This window comes from Vombatus ursinus, unplaced genomic scaffold (genome assembly GCF_900497805.2).
Source record: "Vombatus ursinus unplaced genomic scaffold, bare-nosed wombat genome assembly UNPS02000749.1, whole genome shotgun sequence".
Taxonomy (NCBI): domain Eukaryota; kingdom Metazoa; phylum Chordata; class Mammalia; order Diprotodontia; family Vombatidae; genus Vombatus; species Vombatus ursinus.
Window position 1 is genome coordinate 20,282,214 of NW_020940527.1, and position 24,251 is coordinate 20,306,464.

At 39.9% G+C, this 24,251-nt stretch overlaps 1 protein-coding gene across 1 annotated transcript in view; it reads right to left on the reverse strand.

The window, feature by feature from the left end:
• Positions 1-24,251, reverse strand: part of FRMPD2 (FERM and PDZ domain containing 2) — a 289,815-nt gene that overhangs the window by 51,667 nt on the left and 213,897 nt on the right. Inside the window, exons 34-35 of the mRNA XM_027857815.1 lie at positions 14,206-14,367; positions 12,154-12,325 (exon numbers count right to left, since the gene is read on the reverse strand). Coding sequence (XP_027713616.1) covers positions 12,154-12,325; positions 14,206-14,367 — 334 coding nt within the window. The remainder of the gene's footprint in view (positions 1-12,153; positions 12,326-14,205; positions 14,368-24,251) is intronic.

Below are 24,251 nucleotides of genomic sequence, written 5' to 3' on the forward strand. Positions count from 1 at the left end.
TTAGCCATTCCTCCTACTTTTATGTTCACTAATTTGACAAACACTATTAACTTTGTTATCATAAGAGCAAACAAAAAAGTCAAACAAGACAGAGGGCCTGCTAGAAACCTCCTCCAAATTAGTGACTCTCTCCAGGAATTAACTCTCTTTGGGCACAGTTGATCAACTAGCTTCACTAATCCACTCACTCATATTTTTACCACTAGAGACTTTGTCAAAATGTTTTGCTGATAACAAGATACTATGTCTGTGGTATTCCCCAGTCTATCGCTCTGGTAACCCTATCAGAAAAGGAAATGAAGTTAGTTTGGCATGACTTGTTCTCGGTGAACCCTGTCAGCCTTCTAGTGATCGGGACATTCTTTTCAATGAGCTCAAAAAACAGCTGTTTAATAATCCATTTTAGAAGTTTGCCCGGGATTGACATCAAATTTTACTAGGTTGTACTTTCTAAAATCCACCATTTTCCCTTTAAAAAAAAATTGGAACATTTGCGTATTTCCACTCTTCAAATGCCTCACCCATTCTTCCGAGTTCTCTTTAGATAACATCTGCAAGTTCTTTCAGCTCCCTAGGATTTAATTGGGGCCTTGAGATGTGAATTTATTTAAAGCAGCTGGTTGCTATCCTTCTCTTTCCGCACCCATCTTGGGCTCCGGTTTCCTCTTTTCAAACTATGGGCTTCAAAATGTAAAGGGTAGAATATTCTCTTTGCTGAAAGATATAAAAGAAAGCAGATCTAACTTTAACAATATATAATGATATGGCTCTGCCTGAGGACTGAGAGTGGGGAGGGAGGAGACTATGTAATTGTTATGTGCTTCTAAGTTTTGCAAAACCCTGAACTAGAAAGAAAGCCACTTTTCCAGTAGGGCCATGGTGCAGCCTGAAGCTTAGGAAAAGAGTACTTATTGACCACAGCTGATAGCCCCTGGGAGCTCTTCTAGTCCAGTCCTACCAAGGAGACCCATGGGGATCAGAAGTAGGCAACCAGTCTCAGCTGTGAGAGTTTGGGGAAGAAAAAGGAATCATTTATGGTGGAGGTCACTTGCTGCTAGTTGAAAGGGAAAGAGATATGGCATAAAGGCAGCCCAGGGAAGTAGGCAGCAGAAATCAGTCTACAACTGTGAGGGAGAAGGGTGAATTTTAAATAAATTAGAGACCAGAGGGGCAGTAACTGGAACGACTGCTTTATGCTGGCAAGAACCAATTTTTTTTTTTTGGCTAAGAACTAAGGTTCAGAGGCCTTATTCCTAAGATTACCAGGAAAGGGATGAGCAGGGGCATGACAACTGGGACAAGCAAAAAATGGAATGTCTCCTAAGGAAATAGGCCCAGAGTAGGCCCCTGAAATCCACGGTCAGATGAATGAAGAAGAAAACTCTCCCGGGCAGCACCCCAAGAATGGAAGGAGTTCAGGGGCCAGGGGTGGGAAGAGGAATCTTTTGATCCGGTGATCCCTTCATTCAATAATCCCTTGACATCTCTCACCTCCATGGTAATACTCATTCTAAGGTAATCATTACCTTACCATCTAATTTCTTTAATTCTGCTCCTAGTTGCTTAGGGCTGGAGATCAACTCAAATTCAAGGTGATATAAAGTGTAGGCAGCTAGATGCAGTGAATAGAGTGCTGAGTCTGGAGTTAGGACCACCTAGATTCAAATCCCAGCTCAGGCACTTATGAACAAGTGACTCTGGGTGAATCACTTAAATCTCTATTTGGCTCAGTTTCCTCAACTGTAAAATGAGGATAATAATAGCTTCTCCATCTTAGGGATCAAATGGCATATTTGTAACGCTCTTGGCATAGCACCTGACACATAGTAGGAGCTTAATAAATGTATGTTCCCTCCTTCATCACCACCACCCCTAGCTGCTTTGCTTCAAATGGGCTCTCATTGCTGTTTGATCCAATTTTACCCAATTTTTATTGATTCTCTTTTTTATTCCCCACAGTTATTCTAAAAGTCTTCCTGTTTACTCACAGCTTACAACTCACAGCAGATGACAATACTTCCTAGTCACTAAGACTGAGGTCACTCGTCATAAACTACCTTCACCATCTCCCTATCACCTCCTAAATACAGTCTCCACTTCTTTGGCTGTCCATCCACAGCCTGGAACTCTCTCCTTTTCCAGCCTTATCTCACACTATATCCCCTCATCCCACCCTAAACCATTTACACTATTTTTAGCCAAACTGGGCCTTCCATGGTTCCTCATAAATATCCAGCTCTGCTGGATGTCCCATTCACTCTGCCTAGAGTGCCATTTCCATCAGTCTCCATCTTTTTAAATCCTACCCATCATTTCAGAGCCAACTTAAAAGCTACCACCTCCAGGAAGTCTTTCCTGATCTGTGCTATGAGCAATTATATTTCCTTCCTCCAATTTCAAAAAACACTACATATGTGTTATGCTCCTATTCTTTTATATACTCTAGTCAACATGCAGTATTCTATATATGTGTATGCCATATCCCCCTAGAAGAATGTAAGCTTCCTGAGGTCTGTGACCAAATCCCAATGATCTTTGCATCTTCCCTGGTGCATAACACAGGCTATACACATAATGGACACTTAATAAATGATTCCTAAATAAATGAATGGACTTCATCCAGACTAGAATGGAACCAGATCCAGAGGGAAGGCTTGGAAAGGGGGAAGGGAGGGTTACTAGGGTTGACATACTTAACCTCTCTTCCAAATCAAATTCAGCTCGAAACCGTGATCTTTGAGGTCCAGTAGATGCCTCCGGGACAAAACTCTTCCATAGGAGAGCAAGGAAGATAGTAAGAGGAAATAGGGGCGGGGGTTGGGGGGAAGCAGATAAGAAAAGGCAGTTCCAGTTTGCTGTATTGTGCATGGAATAGGACTCGGAGTCTTCTGGTACCACAGTTCTATTCTCTCTTGTTTGTTGTTATATTCCTTTCCTGAATATTTCCCTGGTTGGCTTTGGAGTACCTGTGAAAATAACTAGGGGTAGTAACAGCAATATTGTATAATAATCAACTGTGAATGACTTAACCATTCTCAGCAATACAAAGATCCAAGACAATTCCAAAGGAATTATGATGAAAATATCATCTACCTCCAGAGGAAAAAACTGATGGAGACTGAATGCACATTAAAGCATACTTTAAAAAAATTTTGGGTTGTTTTTTTTTGTCTGTGTTTTCTTTCATAACATGACTAATATGGAAATACGATTTGTGTGACTGCATGTGTATAGCCTTTATCAAATTGCTTGCCTTCTCAACGAGGGGAGAAGGAAGGGAGGGAGAGAATTTGGAACTCAAAACATTTTAAAATGAATGTTAAAAATTGTTTTTACATGTCATTGGAAAAATAAATTATTTAAAATGCAAAAAAAAAGAGAAGAAAAGAAAAAGAAAAGAACTAGGGGTAGTGTGTTACTTTGGGGAAGCACAGACATAGAAAGGAGTGTGTGTGTGTGTGTGTGTGTGTGTGTGTGTGTTCCACTGCAGGGGAGTTAAATGTTAGGGTGTCTAAATGAAATGGGGGTTTAGAGAGGGGAAATGGTGGAAGTTGTAACCTTTAAGGGAACCCCAGCAAGCAAAGTGCTGCACTTACTAAGGTAAAAAGAAGAATGCCTCTGTATGGGAGGGTCACCCGGCAGCTGGTCTGCCCTGCTGCCTAGAACCTGAGGATGATTTGCAATCTCCCACTGATCACCAGATGGCGGTCAATCGCCCAGCTCAAAGTCCCACACTAGGAATCAATGCAGTACATTTTAAATAGAGCAAATATATTTAGAACCCATTGAATCATGCCAAATATTTTAAATGGCACAGAAACTGGTACTTTCACTGCAGTTTCCTCTAAAGGGTGGGAGGGAGGGAAGGCCCACTTTGGGCAAGTGAATACTGATGTGGGAGTTGTCTGAAACCAGATGACCAGCCTGTTCTTTGGGGGCTTTTTTTTTTGTCCCTTTGATTCATAATTAAAAGTGCTCGTACCAAATAAGAGCATATCAGGGGCAGGGGGGGAGCATGATTGTCTCAAAGAATGCTCAACAGATTTGGGGGTGGCACCTCAGTTTCCAAAGATGCTGAGACAACAATACTATGTGATTCCTGAATATCAAGACAGAGGTGAACTGAAGATAATATTCAGCCAGACAGGCCTGACTGCTTCTCAGTAATTAACTCTAAAAGGAAAAATAAAAGGAAAAACCCCCAAATACATATATACATACATGTGTACATATATACATATATGTGTACATGTGTACATACGTACATATACAGACAAAATTTCTCTTTTATTAAAACTAACCACTGAGTAGTTATTACTCTATTTTGTATATTTATATATTTTATATATATACATTATATTTTAATGCTAACTACTGTTTAGTTATTACTCTTCATTTTATATATTATATTTATATATTTTATGTTTATACATTATATTTAATGCTTAATACTGTGTAGTTACTCTATTTTGTATATTATATTTATGTATTATCCATTTTTATATATTATATTTTAATGCTAACTACTGTGTAGTTAGATATGTATTAGTAGCTATATAAATGTTGCTAATACAAATATATTTATTATTGTTCAGTCCAACTCTCTGTGACCCCATTTAGGGTTTTATTGGCAAAGATAATGGAGTGGTTTGCCATTACCTTCTCCAGTTGCTTTTACAAATGAGGAAACTGAGGCAACCAAGATTAAATGACTTGCCCAAGGTTTCACAATTAGTATCTGAGGCTGCACTCAACTCAGGTCTTCCTGACTCCAGGATTGGTACCATATCCAATGCACCACCTAGCTGCCCCAAATATATGTATTACATATATACATTTCATTTTATATATACACATTATATATGCCTTTATTTGGATATAGATGATAATTGATAGATATGGATATAACTATACATCCCAGGCAGATGGTTGATTAGGAAGCCAGCACTAGCCAAAGCCCTCCTGCTGATGAGTTTTAATACTTTGGGTCTCTTCTTGCATGGTGATTCCATATGTGAGACATTGTTATCATTACCCAGTATAAATTAGAGACAGATTGTATGTGTGCCACATTAAATTCCCATTTTCTAAAGTTTGCCTTAGCCAATAGCAGTGTTATCACAATTCTCTGCTCAGCTCTTCCTCCTTGCCATGCCCCTCCCAGAAATGGGGCAAACCACACTGAGCACCCTGAACAGGCCTACTTTATTCCCCATAAACTAGACTGAGTTAGCTGAGCTAGTTGCAGTTGGAATACAGTTTTGGTCATCACATACAAGTCAAGGGAAATGGAGCTCAATGTAGATACAATTTTGCTTTCTCAGGTCCCTTTCTGTTCTGCATTGTTGGGCCATTTCCCAAGCTATTTTAGTGAGTGGATTTCTTCTTCCATATAGAGGAAGAGCGTTGCCTGGATATATTTTCTTTGAACTCTTTCTTTTATTTTTTCCTTAGAGTAGAAGACTATTTTATTAGTCTAGTCCTAAGGATTATTCATTACAAGAGGCCCACTGGTGCCCATGCTTCCAGAGGATGTCCTTTTCTCCACCTGATCATCATCAGGGGAAAGCTTCTACTCCAGCAAAAACAGGCTGAGGCCTGGCACTTGGCCTTCCACAGGTGGATCCCATGCCACACATGACCCACATTAAGAAGATGATGCAGGTTTCTCATACAGTGAAGGAGGTAGTGAATTGCCATCACCAGATTAAGAAAACTCACCTTTTGTAATCCACCTTTGCTTTAGCCTCCTAGCAACCTCACCTGAAATTTCCCTGAAGTCCCAGTGACATTGTCATAAAGGCAACCAAGAGATGAAAGGGAAAGAAGCTTCTCTTACTTGTCCTTAAAAGTCAAATGTCATGACTTCTTCATCCTGGGGTCCCCACCAAAATCAATGGTGAGGTAGGGGAAGACATTGATGAGGGACAATCCCCATCTCCTTGGAAGCAAGTAATGGAGGAGCCATTGAGGGAAGAAAGGGGGGGGTAACTAGAGCTGCTGGTAGAGCCCTCTGCCCTAGACCCCAGATCTTCTTCAGTGGGTCCAGCAGCACATAAGCCTGCCCCCCTTGACCTCATCAAGAGAGAGGGATCCATAGTCAGTCTCTGTCTATCCTGACTTGGCACTGATGATTACAGTGAGTGGGGCAGTCAAGGCATGAACATCAGACCAGACAATACCCAAGCTGAAGTCAATATCATAGCAATGGCAGGGATGTAGTAAGGGCTGTGAAGGGAGAGCCCAAGCCATAGTTTCTATCTTGTAGTCAGAAAGCTGTTTTCTTTGAAACTGTCCCTACATTTCCTGATTTGAAGCAGATATCATAGGGCAGGTATGAATCTAGTTTTGGCAACTAAGGAAGGGTCTAGATTATAATTTCTGATCCGAAGTGTCCCTACGTATCCAGCAACATTTTTTCTGTATCCTGAGGGCAGTCAAGTGATGGTGACTCTCAGAGGTCCCTCCCCCCTCCCTCCCTGGGTACTTCCTGCTTCCTGGAGGGAAGCCACAGAGACACAACCTGCTAAGAGCCATAGCCATGCTGGAATAGCAGACTGGCAACGGGCAGTGGTTGTGGTCAGAGCTGCCCACAGCTATGGATTGGATCCTGCTCCCTTCCACTGAAGCCAGAGCAAGTAGCAGCAAGTGGGTAGGCAGGCAGATGGGAGCCATGAGAGCAAAATAGTCTTTGGATCTGATGCCAGGACGTATCTAGGGTATAGAAAGGCACCAGAAATAGGCCTGATGCAATGGAGGGGTTAACAGGGAGCATCAGGCAGATGTGGAAAGCCTAAAAAGAAACATAAAGATTGCATTAGTAAAAATGACTCAGGTTGATTTTATTTGGGTTAAAAGGATGACGAATTGGATAAGCTGGTAGGTACTTGGCACATCCTTAAATTTGGTTAAATGCAATAGACATTTGTTAAATGCTAACTGCATGGTGCAAGTGGCATCTAAATTAGGCCTTGAAAGGGCTTCACCGAATAAGATTGGGAGGTGTTTATTCCAGACGTGGTGGGGAGGGCATTGTTAGCAAAGACAGGACAGGCAGCAGTTGAATAGGGGACAGGGAATAGTGAAGTTTTGCTAGAATGTAGAGTAAATGAAAGAGCAGAATATGAGAAGGTTGGGTGGCCTTGACTAGTCAGGTGTTTATGTCTGATTTCTTAGGCAGTGGAAAATCATGGAAGGTTTTTGAGGAGGTGATATGATCACAGCGGTGCCTTACAAAGATTGCTTTGGGAGCATCAAAAACCTTTGCCCTTGGGAAGGATAAACTGAGGCAGGAAGACTAGTTAAAAAGGGTCACTATTTCAGGAGGGACCTAACCATGTTCAACTTTACTCATGACTTGACTCTCCAAATAATTCTCCCGGTCTCTACCTTTCCAGGTCCCCTTTATGTGTTGTATTCCCACATAATAATAGAAGCTCTGTGAATTTTAAGACTGCCTTGTTTGCTTGTCTTTAGAACCCCAGAACTTAATCAGAGTGCCTGACTTAGAGTAAGTACTTACTAAATGCTTTATTCATCCATCCATCTATCTATCCATCCAGTCTTGACAAAGACATTAGATGGGCTGCAGTTGGAATAAAGGGAGAGGATGGTGCTAGCAATACTATGGAAGTAAAAAGATGACCTGGTAACTGATTGTGTATGAAGGAAGAGGAAGAGAAAGTCACAGCAGCTCTGAAGTTAAAGGGTGGAATAACTGGCAGATGGTATTATTAAAAGAAACACTATCGCAATACCTCTCCTATACGTGCATATGTATGTATATATATATACACACATACATATTCATGTATATATACACATAGGTATAGATCTGTGTATATATGCATATACACTTATGATATAATGTATATATATATATACAAAATACACACACACATATATACCATACATATAGAATCCACCCATATATAATACATGTATGGGTATATGTGTGTATTTTATGTCTGTATCTTTACAAAGTATTTTATGTATAATTTGATCCTTTCAACAATCTTCTGAAGTAGGTACAATAGTTATAACACCTATTTTATGGATGAGGGAAATGAAACCCAGAGAAGTAATTTGCCCATGATCATACAGATAGGAAGCACTCTAGGCAGGATTTGAACCTAGGTTTCAACTCTTAGCCCAGCACTGTTTCACCTGATCTATACTGTATGTAAATAAATAGAGACATGAATGGGGATGGATCTTCAGGTGGGGACAATGAGGAGCACAGTTTGAGACACGCAGAGTTTGAGGCATCAGTGAGATATCCAGGTGGATATAACGAAGAGATAGTTGGAGATATGAACAAAAGAACTCTAAGAAGCTGATATTTGAGAATTAGTTTCATAGAGGAGATAATTAAAGCCATGGGAAGGAGGGGGAAGCAAAGAGAGGAAATCACTAAGAGAATCGATGTGTAAAGGGGAAAAGAACTAAAGAGGACAACCTTATTTAAGGGGCAAGAGTAAATACAAGTAAGTTGGAGAAATGGAGAAAGAAGAAAGAGCAGAAACAGAAGTGGATTTGGAGCCAAAGGATACAAACTCAAATCTCACCTCTATGACTTTGGGCAAATCCACCTACATCCCTGGGCCTCAGTTTCCTCATACATGTAATGGGCTGAACTAGATCAGGGGTTCTTAACCTGGGGCTCACAGGGATCCATGAGTATGTTTCAGGAGGTCAATGAGATTAGAATGGGGAGGGGGATTACACCTTTATTTTCACTAAACTCAACCAATTTTGTAATAGTATGTATTTAATTTAATTCACTTAAAGTTAATCTAAGAAAGGTCCTAGGTTTCACTAGACTATCAAAAGGGTGCATCACACACACACACACACACACACACACACACACACACACACGCACACACGCACACACTCACATACACATACACACAGAGATGCAAATAGGAACTCCTGAACTAGAGAAATCTCCAAAATCTCTTAAACCTGTGATCAATGACCTAAAAATCTAGGTAGCAGGAGAATCATGAAAGTGAAATTTCATGGAAGCTAAGGAAGAAGAGGAAAGCAAGGAGAGGATAGCCCACAGTGCCCAATGCTATAGAGAGTCCATGGGCAGGACTGAGAGGAAAGGGGATCGTTGTATTTAATGAAAAAGAGACCATTAATGATGTGGGGAGAAAGGTACAGTAGAGTAGGGAGAATAAAGACCAAGTTGCAGGGGGTTGGAAAGTGGTTTGGAAATGAATACAGCAAATCTAAACTACTCTTTCATGAAATTTGGCTTGGATGCCACCAATGTGCCTGCTCAGCCATCCTCAGCAATGGTGAGATTTACATATCACACCAAGTTACCTTCCAGCTATTAGGAATGAAAGGAGGGGGTAACATTGCCCCTCTCACTCAGCTCCAGCCAGGATAATAGGTCTAAGGAAAAACTGGTTTTCAGCAGGCCATGAGTAATCATGGCAGAGAAGGGAATTATTTTATGTTTATTAATAGGACAAGACCCTCTTAATTCCAAACTGTGAGCCCCAGTAACTCACATGGCCTGAAATAGGAAGACAGCTTTCTTTTTATTAATGAGACAAAACTCCATGATTCAAAACTGATTCCTACTCCTTCATTATGTATCCTGCAGCTAAAAGACCATTGATATACAAATCCGCCTTCATGAGAGGCAGAGTTGGTGTGAGCTTGAGTGAAGAGAGATCCTGGTCTTCTAACTTCCAGTTTCCAGAGAGAAGGCATGCAGTTGCAGACTCTCTTCAGGTCCCTGAAGGGAAAGAAAGACTGTGGGAAGAAGTCAACATGCAGAGAAGCAAGTGTCCCGATCATGTCATTATCCCCAGCTTCTACACTAGACACTGAGGAATTTCCCTCGAGGAAAAATTCCCTGTCAATCTCCCTATGTTGAGCTGAGATATCTCACTCCCAATGGGAGAGCTCATTCTCTCCATGTATTGTCTGGTATATTGTCACAATCTTCTACCTGCTCTGATCACTTTACAATTGCCTTGGATAATTTTTTTATTTGTGTGTTTGTTTTCTATTTGCTAGCATTTGGTGGGGAGATATATTGCTGGGGATATATAGGTTGGGGCATTCTTTCCCCATTAAGGGATAACTATCAGGAAATTAGCTTAATCTAAAAAATTTCCCCTAGACTAATGATATTTGAGGGGAGGGCAGATATAATTCTAGCCCAGTACTGCCTTCTCTCTGAGGAAAGCAGCAGGGACACCCTCTGGTACCAAACTTTTACTTCCTCTCTTGGCAGGAATCAAAGTCTAACTTGGAGAAGAGGAGGCAGAGGAGATGCCAAAGACAACTCTTCATGCCTCATTTGATATACATAACCTAGAGGGGCAACACAACACATATACCACAGCCCCGGCCCTTGGACTTGCTTAGACATTCCGAGCTGACAGAGCTTTGAATGTAGAAGATAAGAGATAACTTCTCTCTTTCAGAAAATCAGAGTAATAGACCCGGATGCTAGTGAGAAGGAGCATCATTAGAAGTGTTTAACTTGATTTAACCAGTAGTAGTAAATGAGTTTTCAAGATCTGAGTCTTCTGGTACACATTTCCTTCCTTCTCACCTTTGGTTTTTTTCTGTGACTGGGCAAGAGATCGGGAATTTGGCTCTAAGGCTTTGCTTTCTCTCTCCCTTGATCGCCCTTTCCTTCTAGTTAAGAAGAAGAATGAAAATGAAGGGTTGCACCCATGCTTCTCTCGTTTGTTCTTCCTCTCTTTCCCCTCAGACTGTCAAGAGAGCAAAGGTTTGGCTCTGCCTCTGCTCTCATGTTCTCTTCCCCTCCTCTATCTATAGCCCTAAGAGCAGAAGCTGTTTTTGGCTCTGTTCTTTCTGTCATGCCCTTATTCTCTTCTGGAAGGCCAGGGGAACAGAATTGTTTCTCTGTGTTCTGTTTTGGGGGTTTTTTTTCCTCTTTTCCTGATCAGCCAAGAAGGGTAACCACGTGGTGGACCTGGCCATGCTTAGGCCAGTTATTGATTCATTATTCATTGCTAGCCTCTTTTCAGGAACGATTATATGTCTTATGTTTTTAGGATTATTTAAAATAATTGTATTTTCATTATAAAGGAAGAATTTTTTAAAAATGATTTGTTTGTTTATACTGAGCTAGGAATTCCCCCTGATAATTCATACACTTGATAGATCTCAAGTAATAATAGTTTGTTAGTGGCATTGAGCTAAGAATTGTCACTATAGCCCTGGAGTTTGATAATTCCCATGAAACACCTCTCTCTAAATTCACTCCCACCCCACTTCCTCCTCTCTCTTTAATCATGGATAGAGTGTTGGACTTGGAACCAGAAAAACCTGAGTTTAAATTCTGCCTCATACACTTACTAGATGTGTGACCCTGGCAAGTGACTTAATTTTTCTTGGTCTTAGTTTACTCATCTATAAATCAGGAATAATAATGGTACATATTTCACAAGGATGTAATGAGAATCAAATAAGGCAACTTATGTAAAGCACTTCGTAAAGCTTAAAGTGGTATCTAATGCTATCTAATATCATTATTCTCATCCTCATCATCCATTACCTAGAGAAAGGGATATGAACCTTTTCTGTGCCATGGGCCCTTTGACCATGGTCTGGTAAAGACTGTGAACCCCTTCTCAGGATCATGTTCTTAAATACATAAAAGAGCATATGTACTTTTACAAAGTAAAACAATATTCTGAAATAGTTATCAAAATATTAAAAATAAAACAAGTTTATGGAGCCTAGGTTAAGAATCCCTGGCCTAGAAGATTCTAAGAATATTGGTTCACAGAAGATTTCAGGTGATCACACTGAGCAAGACAGTGGAAGATGTGGTTATGGAATTATTAAAATAGCTCTTTCAATTAGAGTTGATGGAGAATCTGAGCAGTGTCTCTTTCAAAGTCCTCCTCAAAGAAGAGATTGATGATGGCTTGAAGGAATGACAGGGTCAGGGGAAGGTTGAAGTTGGGTTTTTCTTTGTTTGTTTTTAGGAGACAGGAAAAATGACATGATCATAGGCTAAAGGAAAGAAACCTAGAGAGGGAGAGATTAAAGTCTCATGACAGAAGTAGCGGGTGATTGATAGAGTGAGATCCAGAGGAGAAAAGACCCAAAGGGAACACAGGATTGCATGATTGCATGATGACCTACCAGGCAGTGCTGCATCTTTCCTTCGTGAAAACATCGTGTTGTATCCATGGCCTGAATGAGATGAAATCACATCTGTGCTTCGACGGACAGTGAGTCTGACGGTGCCCTGAGTCTGACGTATAAGGTCAATAACTGCCCTGTGTGGTTGACCCAATATTGATTTGCCATTCACCTGTTAAATACATACAGAAAAAGGATAGCATTACCTTAAATAATTTTAGAATATATATTGCAATATCAATTCCATCTACAACTACCTTTAGATAGAATACGCAATTTTTTTTCTATCTATCTTGTTATTGAAGAGAAAATGCCCCCATCTTGTTTCCACCTTGGCTAAATAACATAGCTAAAGCTTTGCTTTCATTGTCATTCAGTTTTCTTGCCTCAGAATTACAATTTCATAGGTTTTTTTCAGCCTGGCTATCTTCCTATTAGACCGTGATCAAAACAAAGCTTTCAATCGAAATCTAAAAGTTCTCTCTTCAAAATAAAACTGTTTTTCAGACACTAAACTATTGGTAAACATGCTTTTTCTCCTTTTCCTCCTTATCTAATGGCTATTGCTCAATAGACTTAAAACTCCAGTGATTGTGGAAGAAACTCAGAGTTGGAAGGGGCCTTACTAGCCTTTTGGTCCAACCCATACTTAAACAAGAATGTCATCTGCAGCAATGGTTTTGAGCTCAAATAGAAAAGAGGGGCCACTGAATTATAGATAAAGATGCCCACAGCTGCACATTGATTTAGAAAAGCACATATTAATATTTTCTGTTGTATTTTATTTACTTTGTTAAATATTTCCTAATTACATTTTAATCTGATTCCTTGCCACACTCCACAGGCATGCACCAAGGGTGGCTGACACCTCTGTTCTACAATATAAGTGGCAAATGGTTTACTCAGCCTTCTCTTGAAAACCGTTAGTGAGATCTGAGAACCTCCTGAAGCAATTCATTCCAATTTATGACTATATTAGTATTTTTTCCCATGCATCAAACCTAAATCTACTCCTGAAACTTCCATCCATTCGTTATTCCTAGTTCTGCTTTCAAGGGCTAAGCAGAGCAATGCTAATCTTTCGTTTATCAGCCCCTCAAATTCTTAAGGACAGTTAAGGACAGTATCTTAAGTACCCCCTGAGTTGTCTCTTTTCCCAGCTAAATACTCCCAGTTCTTTCAACTGATTTTCATATGGAATGCTCTTGAAGCCATTCACCAGCCAGGTCACCCTCCCAGGCATTTCGGAAAGCACACTTAGTCTTTCAGGTCACTAGGAAATCAACATACTAAGTGTCCAACTTAACACCAAGGTATTACTTGGGGTCCTAAATGAGTGTAGAGGCCCATATTAATTAGAGTTCAGGCTGTATTACACCAAATCCATAAACTCTTGGGAGTTCAAACTAGCACTGAATTCTTACATAACAGCCTCTTTTTCCCACAAAGTGTTGCATAGAAGATATGTATTTTTAATTAAAGATAATTAACATTAATTTAATTTGGATGATGGTTTAAATTGACTTCAAATTAATCATGGGAAATACCCTGGGATTTTCCTACTCACCAAGGCTTAGGACCACTTGCCATACTAGAATTCAAACAGAACACGTATGCCATAGACTTGGCTCTCTAAAAGCTTATATTCTTAAATTTTTGTCATTCAGTCATTTCAAGTTATATCCAACTCTTTGTGACCCCATTTGGGGTTTTCTTGGCAAAGATACTGGAGTTTTCCATTTCCTTCTCCATCTCATTTTACAGTTGAGGATGAGGCAAATAGACTTAAGTAACTTGCCCACGGTCACAAGGCTAGTAAATGTCTGGGGCCAGATTTGAATTCAGGAAGATGAGTCTTCCTAACTCCAGGCCTGGAACTCTATCCACTGCTCTACCCAGCTACCCATACGTTCTTAAATTAGTATGACACAAATCACATGCATATTGAACATTTGCCACATGCACAGATATTACATGATCCTATTACTATATTGGCAAAGCCTAGCTTCAACAAAGAATAATTCTTAAAAATATGTAAGATAAACCTGGTACCTTCAATAAAATGTCACCGGCTTGAAGTCTTCCATCAAGGTCAGCAATACTACCAGGGGAAATTGCTTTGATTTGAAATGAGTGGCCATTTCTGCCACCTGTTAGGGCAAACCCCAAGCTCCCTGTCCCTCTTTTTTCCAAGTCAACTTCAATGAGATAACCCTATAAAGATAGAAGAATTAAATAAGTTTACAGGTGATGATTTTGCCTTACATCTTATCTAGTTCATTATCTATCCCAGAGACACCAAGGAGCCGCCATTATTAAGCTGATGTCCCAACAACAGAATTATGTCCCCAAGTTAGAATTATGGGGTTGCACCAGTGAAGAGTAGCCCTGACTTGGTACCTCTATTATGACTTAAAGAACTCTTTGAAGTTAATCAAATACTGCAGACATTCTAAATCATCATCAAACATTTATTACGTGCCTTTCTTGGCAGATTGTAAAGTCCAAATGGAGATCTAATATCTAGAAAAGCCTATGGAATTAGATGTGGAATGAAAACACAACTCGTGCTTCTTCTAAGTATGATGTAGGGGGAAAAAAGTTTTATTCATAGACTACAAGGAATGCAGTGAAACAAACTCATACCAAGGAGAGAGCCTGTTAAATGGGAAATTGCTATGCATGACAAATATTGTCTGAGCAAATACGGAAACAGCCTGGGATCCTTTAATTGGAATGGAAAATGCTGAAAACCAACATAAGTGGATTTTGCTGTATAATCTGTAATATGTCACATCTATTTATAAAAGCAAGAGGACACTAGTGTTGCACCCAGAAGAGACAAAGGTTAAACATTTATCTTCATGAGTCAAGGGTGACATGGGACAAGAGGGCAGTGACTGATGATGTGTAATGTGTAATCTAAATATAGTTATTGATACTATTTATAGTTTGAGATGTTAACTTCAAAACAAAAGCAGATTTTTTTGTTTTGTTTTTTTTTTAAATAAAGAAAAATGGATTCACAGACTTAGGGACTTTAGAAGCTATCTACTCCAATCCCCTCACTTTACAGATGACAAGAAGAGGTTCAAAGAGGCTATGATTTGCCCAAACTCACCCAGGTAACAAGTAGCAAAACCAGTATTTGAACCCAGGTCCTCTGAATCTGCTTTCCACTATGTACCACACTGCTTCACTTTAAAGAGTGAATTTGATGTAAGTGAAAGTTGCTAAGAGCTACAACTGATGTTGACTTGCTTGACCTCTATAACCCTGAAGCTCCTTAGGGGCTCCTTAGCCCCTATCTCTCTCCTCACCCATAGCCCATCCAGGCTCAACCACTCCAACATTCTGAAGCCAATAATGACCCTAGAGAGAGGAAATATAAGGATATCTCCCATCAGCTCAAACAAATCCTCAAGAACCCACAGGGCTGCCTCTTAGGGATCAGTGTAGACTATCTCTTCTGTCTCAGATAGACAGTGATAATACTTCCACAACTAAAAGGGTCCTAGGAGATGCCAACTATGGCATCTGGTTTTGTAGTCAGAAATCAAAGAATATTTTCCTTTGTTAATTCCTTTCACAAAGATGCCTGAACAATGCTAGAACCGTGACAAATTCTAGTTACTGTAGGCTCAATTTGAGTCACTAATCTGAAAGAGGGAAATAAAAACCAGATGACTTATTGGTATGTCTCATCAGTGATGCAAAAGTCTGACCCAAAATAGCTGTCCAATTCATTGTCGTGAATCTTTGCAAGGGAACCAAATTCCACAATTCCTATCACTGTTCTCTTGGCACTACTGTATTTAGCTACATCATTTAGCCTGGAGAAGATGAGACTTTTGAGAAACTTGACTGGTATCTTCAAATTAACTTCCATTCAATTAGCATTAAGTACCTACTCCACTTCAAGGCACTATACTAAGAAAGAAATGGCAGCAATGCCTCCCTCCAGAAGCTTATACTCCCCTGGGGAGAAAGAACATGGACACAGAAAACCAAATACAAAATAATGAATGCAAAGTAAAAGGGAGTAATTAACAGTACAAGGGGATCTGGAGAGGCCTCTTGAGCTGAGCCTTGGGAATGAGAGCTTATAAAAAGTGGAAGTCAGGAAGGAGAACATTAGACAGGAGAACAATGACAGACTATGCATAGGCACGGAGGAGACAGAGTATTGTGTACATGGGAGTATTTGAAAAGCTGCCATGTAAAAGATCGATTAGACTTGTTTGGCTTGTCCCCTGGAGAGTAGAACTAAGGCTGTTGTGTCCAAGTCACAGGGAGGTGATTTTTGACTTAATAGAAGGAAGAATTTCCCAAACAGGTACAGCTATTAGAAAACTAAATAGGTTGCCTTAAGAGGTAGTGAGTTCCCCATTGTTGAAATTCTTCTAGCAGGTGCTAAATGACCACTTCTCAGGGATGCTGGAGAGAGGATCCATGCTAAAAAGGGTTGCATCAAATCAAGATCTTCTTGACCTGGGGTCCAGGGACCCTTAGTAATAGCTAGCATTGATATAGCATGTTAAGGCTTGCAAAATGCTTTCCATATGTTAATTCATTTGATCCTCACAACAACCCTGGGAGCTAGGAGCCATTATTATCCTCAGTTTAAAGATGAGAAAGCTGAGGCACAGTGGATTACCCAGAGTCACACAGCTGGTAAGTACCTGATGCAAAATTAGAAACTCAGGTCTTGCTGACTCCATGTCCCACACAGTGTACCACCTAGCTGACTCAAAGGGGCCTGTGGACAGATTTCATGGACACAGAGAACTTGGACGAGAAGAAAATATCTATTGATTTTTACTGACCTCCATCTGAAATTTAGCATTTCCTTCTATTGTAATTAGAATATGTGTATATATATATGTATATATATATATATATATATATATGTATGTATGTATTATGAGAGGGCTTCACCAAATTTGCAAAAGGGTACAAGACCCAAAACAATTTAAGTACTTCTGTATTAGATAGAAGAGAAGACCTCTGTACCTCTACAAATTAAATGTATTTTCCTTAAACCAATGTTAAGTTGGGAGATTTGTTTTCTCTAACTCATCTGGGATGGTATCTTGTGATTCCATGAGTCATAAGAGATGTCTATGGTAACAATGAATGACTAAGCACTTATTATGAACCTACTATGCACCAATACTATGCTAACTGTTCAGTATACAAAGACAAAATTAAATAGCTCCTGTCCTCAATAAGCTTACATTCTATCAAGGAGACAACATGTATATAAACAGGTACATGAAAAATATAAAAAAGATAAATGCAAAGTAAATAAGCCTTGACCTTTCCTCCTCACCTACTCCATTTTCCTTGAATAATCTTTTTCCCTCCCCCAGCATCCCTCCACCAAAAAAAATTAAATGTATTCTGTTTATATTTTATGTCCTTATTTATCCATAATAATATAATTAATAATAATAATAATAATAATAAACTCCTTGAGGGTAGGTATATTTCATTTTTGTCTCAGTATCCCTAGTGTCCATCAGAGTGCCTGGAACATAGTAAGTGCTTACTAAATACTTATTGATTGATTGAAATACTCTACTAGAATCAGAATCCTAGGCAGAGCAAACACTTGCCTTACACAGAAGGGTATTCCTTAGGACGACATCCTTTTATTAGTTTGGGAGGAAAAAAATGCAGTGACCTGTATAAGATACCTAACTCTTATTTACCCTGACGATCCAGGGAATTGCCATTAAAAATACAGCATGAGGTGGTGGAAAGAATGGACTGTGAATTAGGATGGCTGGATTTGAGTCCCAGATCCCCAGTTATTAGCCGTGTCACATTGGAGAGGTCACTTCAAGTCCCTGTGCTTCAATGATCATATTTAGAAAATTAGAGGTATGGCCTGGAGGATCTCAAAGGTCCCTGACAGTTCCAAAGTTCTGTGATTTTAAGTCCCTACAGTAGGTGTTTCCCTCTACAAGCAGAGATGGACAGAGACTGTCAGCCCAGCAGATGGGGTATTGCTAGTGGCAACTGCGTGTTGTTGTTCATTATTCTCAGGGTGGGTAAAAAGATGGCAAAATTTACCTCTGTGGCCAAGGGAACTGAATTCAGATGTGGGGAACTGGATAATATTGGCTCTATAATTTCATTGGTATAGAGAGCTTCTGATGAGAAAACTTCCCTGCATCAATGGAAATCAGCACCTTACCTCAACTTTATAGATTGAGAGAGTTATCTTGAGCAATGGGAGGTAAAGTGATTTGCCCATAATCCAACAACCAGTATGTATATGAAGCAGGACTCCTTGCCAGGTACTCCTGCATCAAAGGCTGGCTCTCTCTACACCATATCATGGTGTCTCTCATGCATATTACCTTTGATATTTAGCACATTTCATTTGGTAAATATCAGAAATGTTCATTACCTCTCTATACTCTAGGAAGTTAAAATTCAGCTGGTGAGACAATAATTCAACTAAACAAACATTTATTGGGAGCAATGGTTCTAGGGACACATGGGATGCAAAGACAAAGAGAATATCCTTCTTCCTTGGATGTCCAGATCGGGTGAATCCTCCTTCACGGATTTTTTTTTTTCTTCTTTCAGTCTTAAGTGATTTTTTTTCTTCCTTGAACCTTCATACTACTATGTGGACTTATATTAAAATTTCAATTCAATTCAGTACACATTGATTAAGTGCTGCTATATGTCAGGCACTGTGAGGGGAAAAAATATGAAAGACAGTCTCTGCCCTCAAGGAGCTTTTAATCTAATGGGAGAAGACAAGTCACAAAAGGAAGCTGGAAGTTGAGGGGTGAGAGAGAGAGAGAGAGAGAGAGACACCAAAGGGTACCCAGACAAGGGCATCTTGTTCCATGGAGTTGAGACTGGGCAGAGCTGCAGATAGGGAATGCAGTGAGCTAGCAGCCCAATTTCTGCCCTCTATAAAGGAAGGCTTTTGAAAGACTTCAGTACTCCACCATCTAGGCCTTCAATCAGAGGGGAGAGAAGGCTGAGGGAGGTAGGAAGGTCTGAGTATCCAAAGCTGAGTAAACAGCATGTGGATGAGATTAGAAGTTGAGATTGAGCAAAGTTGCAAATGGAGAATATGTGTGCATATATATATATATATATATATATATATGTATATACGCACACATATATGTGTGTATGTATGTATATGTATGTATGAATATACGTGTATCTACATATATGTATGTACGTGTACCTCACTCCCACCCTGCCACCACAACCGTTAGACTGTAAGTTCCTTGAGGTTAAGAACTATGTCCTGCTTGATCTTTGTATCTCCAGAACCTAGCACAGTGTATGCATGTACATGGTAGACCGTTTACAAGTGTCTATTGAATTGAATTCCATCTTGAACATGACCATTTCATCCCAAATTGATCACCCACAAATCTGAACTTCTGAAGAGGAGAAAAACTATTTGCCTACTAAGTGGTACAATAAAAAGAAGACTGGTTCTGGAGTCAGAGGGCCTGGGTTCAAATCCCATTTTAAATACCTTCTACTGGTTTGACCTTAGGCAAATCCTACAACCTCCCTGGTCCCCAGTTTTCTCACCTATAAAAAGAAATAGTCAGGCTAAATGACCTCGGAGATTCCTTGTAACTCTCTAGCTATGCTTTTAAAATGCTGTTGCCAAACACAGTGCACAAAGAGAGGCTTTTTCAGAAATGAACGCAGAGTTCAACACTCTTTGACTTGTTATTGCTTTCAGTGACTCCAACAAACCCCAACATCTGTGAGAAATCACAGAAGCACAGAAGTTAGGAGTTGATGAGGACCTTGGTGGCCATCTAATCCAGCCCAAACATAAAAGGAACACCCACTATAACATACGTGAAAAGTGGTCATCCAGTGTCCATCTGAAGACCTCCAAGGCTGGAGAGCTCACTCCCTGCCCAGGTAGAACATTACACTTCTGAACACCTTTAGTTGTAAGGAAGTTTTTTTTTTCCTGTCATTAAACCTAAATTGGTTTGTTTGTAACCTCCTTCTAATTCTGTCCTCTGGAGCACAACATAACAAATATTACACTTCCTCCCCATGACAGCCCTTTAAATCTCTGATGGCACCTATCATATCTACCTGGAGTCTATCCTTCTCCATGCCAGACACTTCCAGTTTCTTTGACTCATCTTCAACTGACATGGACTCAAGGTCCAAGGAAACCACTGTGCATTATAAGATGATATTATAGTAGCAATGCTGTTTCATTCAATTTAATTAGTATTTCTTCTTTTTTTTTTACATGAAAATTTTTTACTATGACATCATACAATTTTTATGATCTTGATCTTTCCTTCTTGCCTTTGTACAAGGCCAGAAGAGAAACATTTGCAACTTATACAACCTTGAATTGGACTCCAGGAGGGTAACCAACAGCATGACCTTTTCAACCAAATCCAGCAACCTAAGCTTCATCATTTTCCTCAATAAAGTCCAATCAGCCAACACTGGGAACAAAGGCAGTGATTTTTTGCCGTTCTTAATCAGCTGGACTCTCACACACTTCCTGATGGCAGAATTGGTCTGTTTGGCTTCCACATCAACTTTTTCCAAGACAATCCCTTTTGCATGAGATGCTCCTCCAAATGGGTTGGCCTTCAAGGCAGTGCCCAAATGAGCTTTCTTACAGTTTGTCATGCCACTTTTGGTCTCTCCTGTGGCTTTGGAGCTTTCTAACAGTACAAAGACCCCGGCACTTACCCATGCTGCCGCTTAATTAGTATTTCTTAAGGACGTATACTGTGTATGAGGCTGGAGATGATAAATGTTAAATTATAGGGGAAAGGAAATATTGCATGTTCATAGAGAAGAAAATACAAGGTAATTTGAGAATGTAAAAGACATTTACATTTGGTTACAAGAGAGATGTGGGAGGCAGGTATCATGGCAAATTTTGCATAGGAGGTAGCACCTGGGATCAGCCTTCTCTGAAGATTAGGGTTCTCAGAGACAGGTGAGGAAGGGTCACACTCTAAGCATGAGTAATGGTCTGTGAGAATCAAGGAGGAGGGAGACAAGATGTTGAGTTTGGGGAGCAGTCGGTAACACAGTTTGGCTAGAACACAGACTGTGTGAAGGAGAGTGATAGGAAGTAGTCTAGATAGGTAGGTGGAAACCAGTCTGTGGAGCTTCTTAAATGCCAGCCTGAGAAGCTTGCATGCTGTCCTAGAGCCAATGGGTAGGAGATGATGTGAAGGCATGAGAATAGATGGAAATTGCTAATGGAGAGGGGAGAGAGAGAAAAGAAAGAGTACCAAGACAGACTGAGGGGATGAGCCCCGTATAGTCTTCTGAATGTGTTATTGTTGCTCAGTCGTTTTCACTTGTGCCTGACTCTTTGTGACTCCCTTTGGAGTTTTCTTTTGCAAAGATACTGGAGTGGTTTGCCATTTCCTTCTCCGTGTCATTTTACACATAAGGAAACTGAGGCAAACAGGGTTAAATGACTTCCCCAGGGTCACAAGGCTAGGAAGTGTCTGAGATCAGATATGAACTCAGGAAGAGGAGTCTTCCTGACTCTAGGCCCAGTGCTTTATCCACTTCTCCACTTAGCTGCCCCAGTTTTCCAAATACTATTGTTCCAAAAAATATTTCCAATGTCCATTTGTCATGTTAATCAGTGACTGTTTGAAATTTCATGCTAATTGTATTAAATTTAAGAGGCAATGTCAAATAGTAGGAAGAGCCCTGGGTTAGGATTCTGGGGTGCTGATTTATAGTCTGGTCTTTGCTAGTTGCTGACCATGCATTAAGGATCGTAGATATTAAAGAGGTAGAGCTGAAAGTGACTTCAGAGGCCATGGAACTGTCCCTTTCATTTCACAGATTAGGAAACTGAAGTCTAAGAAGTTTAAGGGACTTGCCCAATGTCATGGAGTAAGTATCCACACAGAAGATAGAGTGCTGGACTTGGAGTCAGGAAGATGTGAGTTCAAATATAGCCTTAGGCACTTACTAGCTATGTGACCCTGGGCAAGTCTCTTAACCTCTCAACCTCAGTTTCCCCATCTATAAAGAAGAGTTAACACTAGCACCTCAGTACCAGGGTTGTTGTGAAGACCAAATGAAATAATATTTGTAAAGCACTTTCTAAGGCATGGTACCTGAAATACAGCGTGTTTCCTTCCTATGTGAAAGTGACCTTCAGCATGGTGGACTGCCTAAATGTGTGTGTGTGTGTGTGTGTTCCTGTCCTTGCTACACAAGCATTCAAGACATACAAAGGATCATGGTTTTCTAGTTTACAGGTGTCTTCTTGACAAGCTTATGGGGGAACCATAGGGGACACATAAATACACTACTTAAAACTTGAGAAGTTTATATTGGATTTAGGTTAGATTCTTTTGGGGGGGAATCAGGTAAACATTTATTAATCATATACCATATTCTACTCCCAGCTTCAGGGAAGATAAGGAATTATGAAGGACATTTTCAAGGATTTGGGAATTGTGAAGATGTTTAAAGATTAAATTTGTCAAGAGGAAATTCAAGAAAACTTGAGAATTTGGAGGACTGCAGAGAAAGAGAAGGAAATTGGCAAGACAAAATAGCTGAGAGGCTAGTACAACTATAAAAGGAAAGTTGGGTTTGATTGTCAATGTACTAACAGATGAGAACTCACTAATGAGGTGAGAAGGAAAGTGATAACTCCAGTGTGAAAGATTCACACAAACTCCTAGGAGCTACTAGAAAGAAGGAAGAAAGGACTGAGGAACCGTTTCCAGCAGAGAGCATGACATTTGTACTTTTACCACGTTCAAGTAATAGTTAACTATGCTCAAAATGAAAACTGGTCTTGCTTCTAAAATAGGAAGTAAAATTAAAAAGGAAAGTCTTTCTACTTTGTCTTCCCTTTAAAAAAAAAGTAAGTCAGTTTGAAAACAAAAATGAAAAATGGTCTGTAGAAGCAGAGAGTTATCTTGACCAGCACCAGGAGGCTGGAGAATAGAAGAATGTGACACAAAAGGGGGAAAAAAGATTATTGAATGTGTTGAACTAAGCAACAGATAGGATGCTTTTTCCAAAATAGAGGGACCAGTTGACTCTACAGAACTGACTTTGAAACCTTAGGTCAGCCGCTTAAATTCTCTTGGCTGAGATTATATCTATGATCATAAATGCAGAGGTGAAAAGGGACCTCAAAGGCCCCCTACTCCAACCCCTTCATTTTTTCAAACTTGAGGAAACTGGGGATCCAGGACTTTAAATGATTTGCCCTTGGGCATTCAGGTAAGCATCAGAGGCAAGATGTGAACTCACATCCTCCTAAGCTTCTTTATCTGTAAAAATAAGGGAGGAGGTGGATTAAATGGATTCTGAGACTCTATCTAGCTCTGAGAAGTCCATGAGCCTTTGACTCCAGAGGTCCAGTGTTCTTCCCATTGAGACGATACTGCCTTAGTTTTCTCAACTTTAAAGTGAGGGGGTCAGACTAAATAGTCTCTAAAGTACCACCCAGCCCTAAATTCTAATTTTCTATGTTCCAAATGGCCTGGGCTTTGGAAATATCTCAAGAGATCCCTGATTTTTTCTTTGATTGAAAAAAGCATGCACAATATTAATAGCAATAGTAGTAGTAGTAGTAATAATAATAAGGACAGCTAGGTGGCACAGTGAATAGAGTTCTGGACCTGGAATGAGGAAGACTCATCTTCCAAAGTTCAAATCTGACCTCAGATACTTACTAGCTGGGTGACCCTGTGCAAGTCACTTAACCCTGTTTGCCTCAGTTTCCTCTTCTATATAATGAACTGGAGAAGGAAATGGCAAACCATTCTAGTACCTTTGCCAAGAGAAACCCAAAATGGCATGATAAAGAGTTGGACATGACTGAAAATGACTAAACAATAATAATAATAATAGCATGTATATAGTGTTTTAAGGTTTATTAAGCACTATATGTAAGTGTGTGAAATTATATATATGTGTGTGTATATATGTGTACATATATATAATCTCACTTGATCCTCACAACAACACTATGAGGCAGATGCTATTATTATCCTCATTTTACAGATGAGAAAACTGAAGCTTAGCAAGGTCAAGTGACTTGTCTAGAGTCATACAGC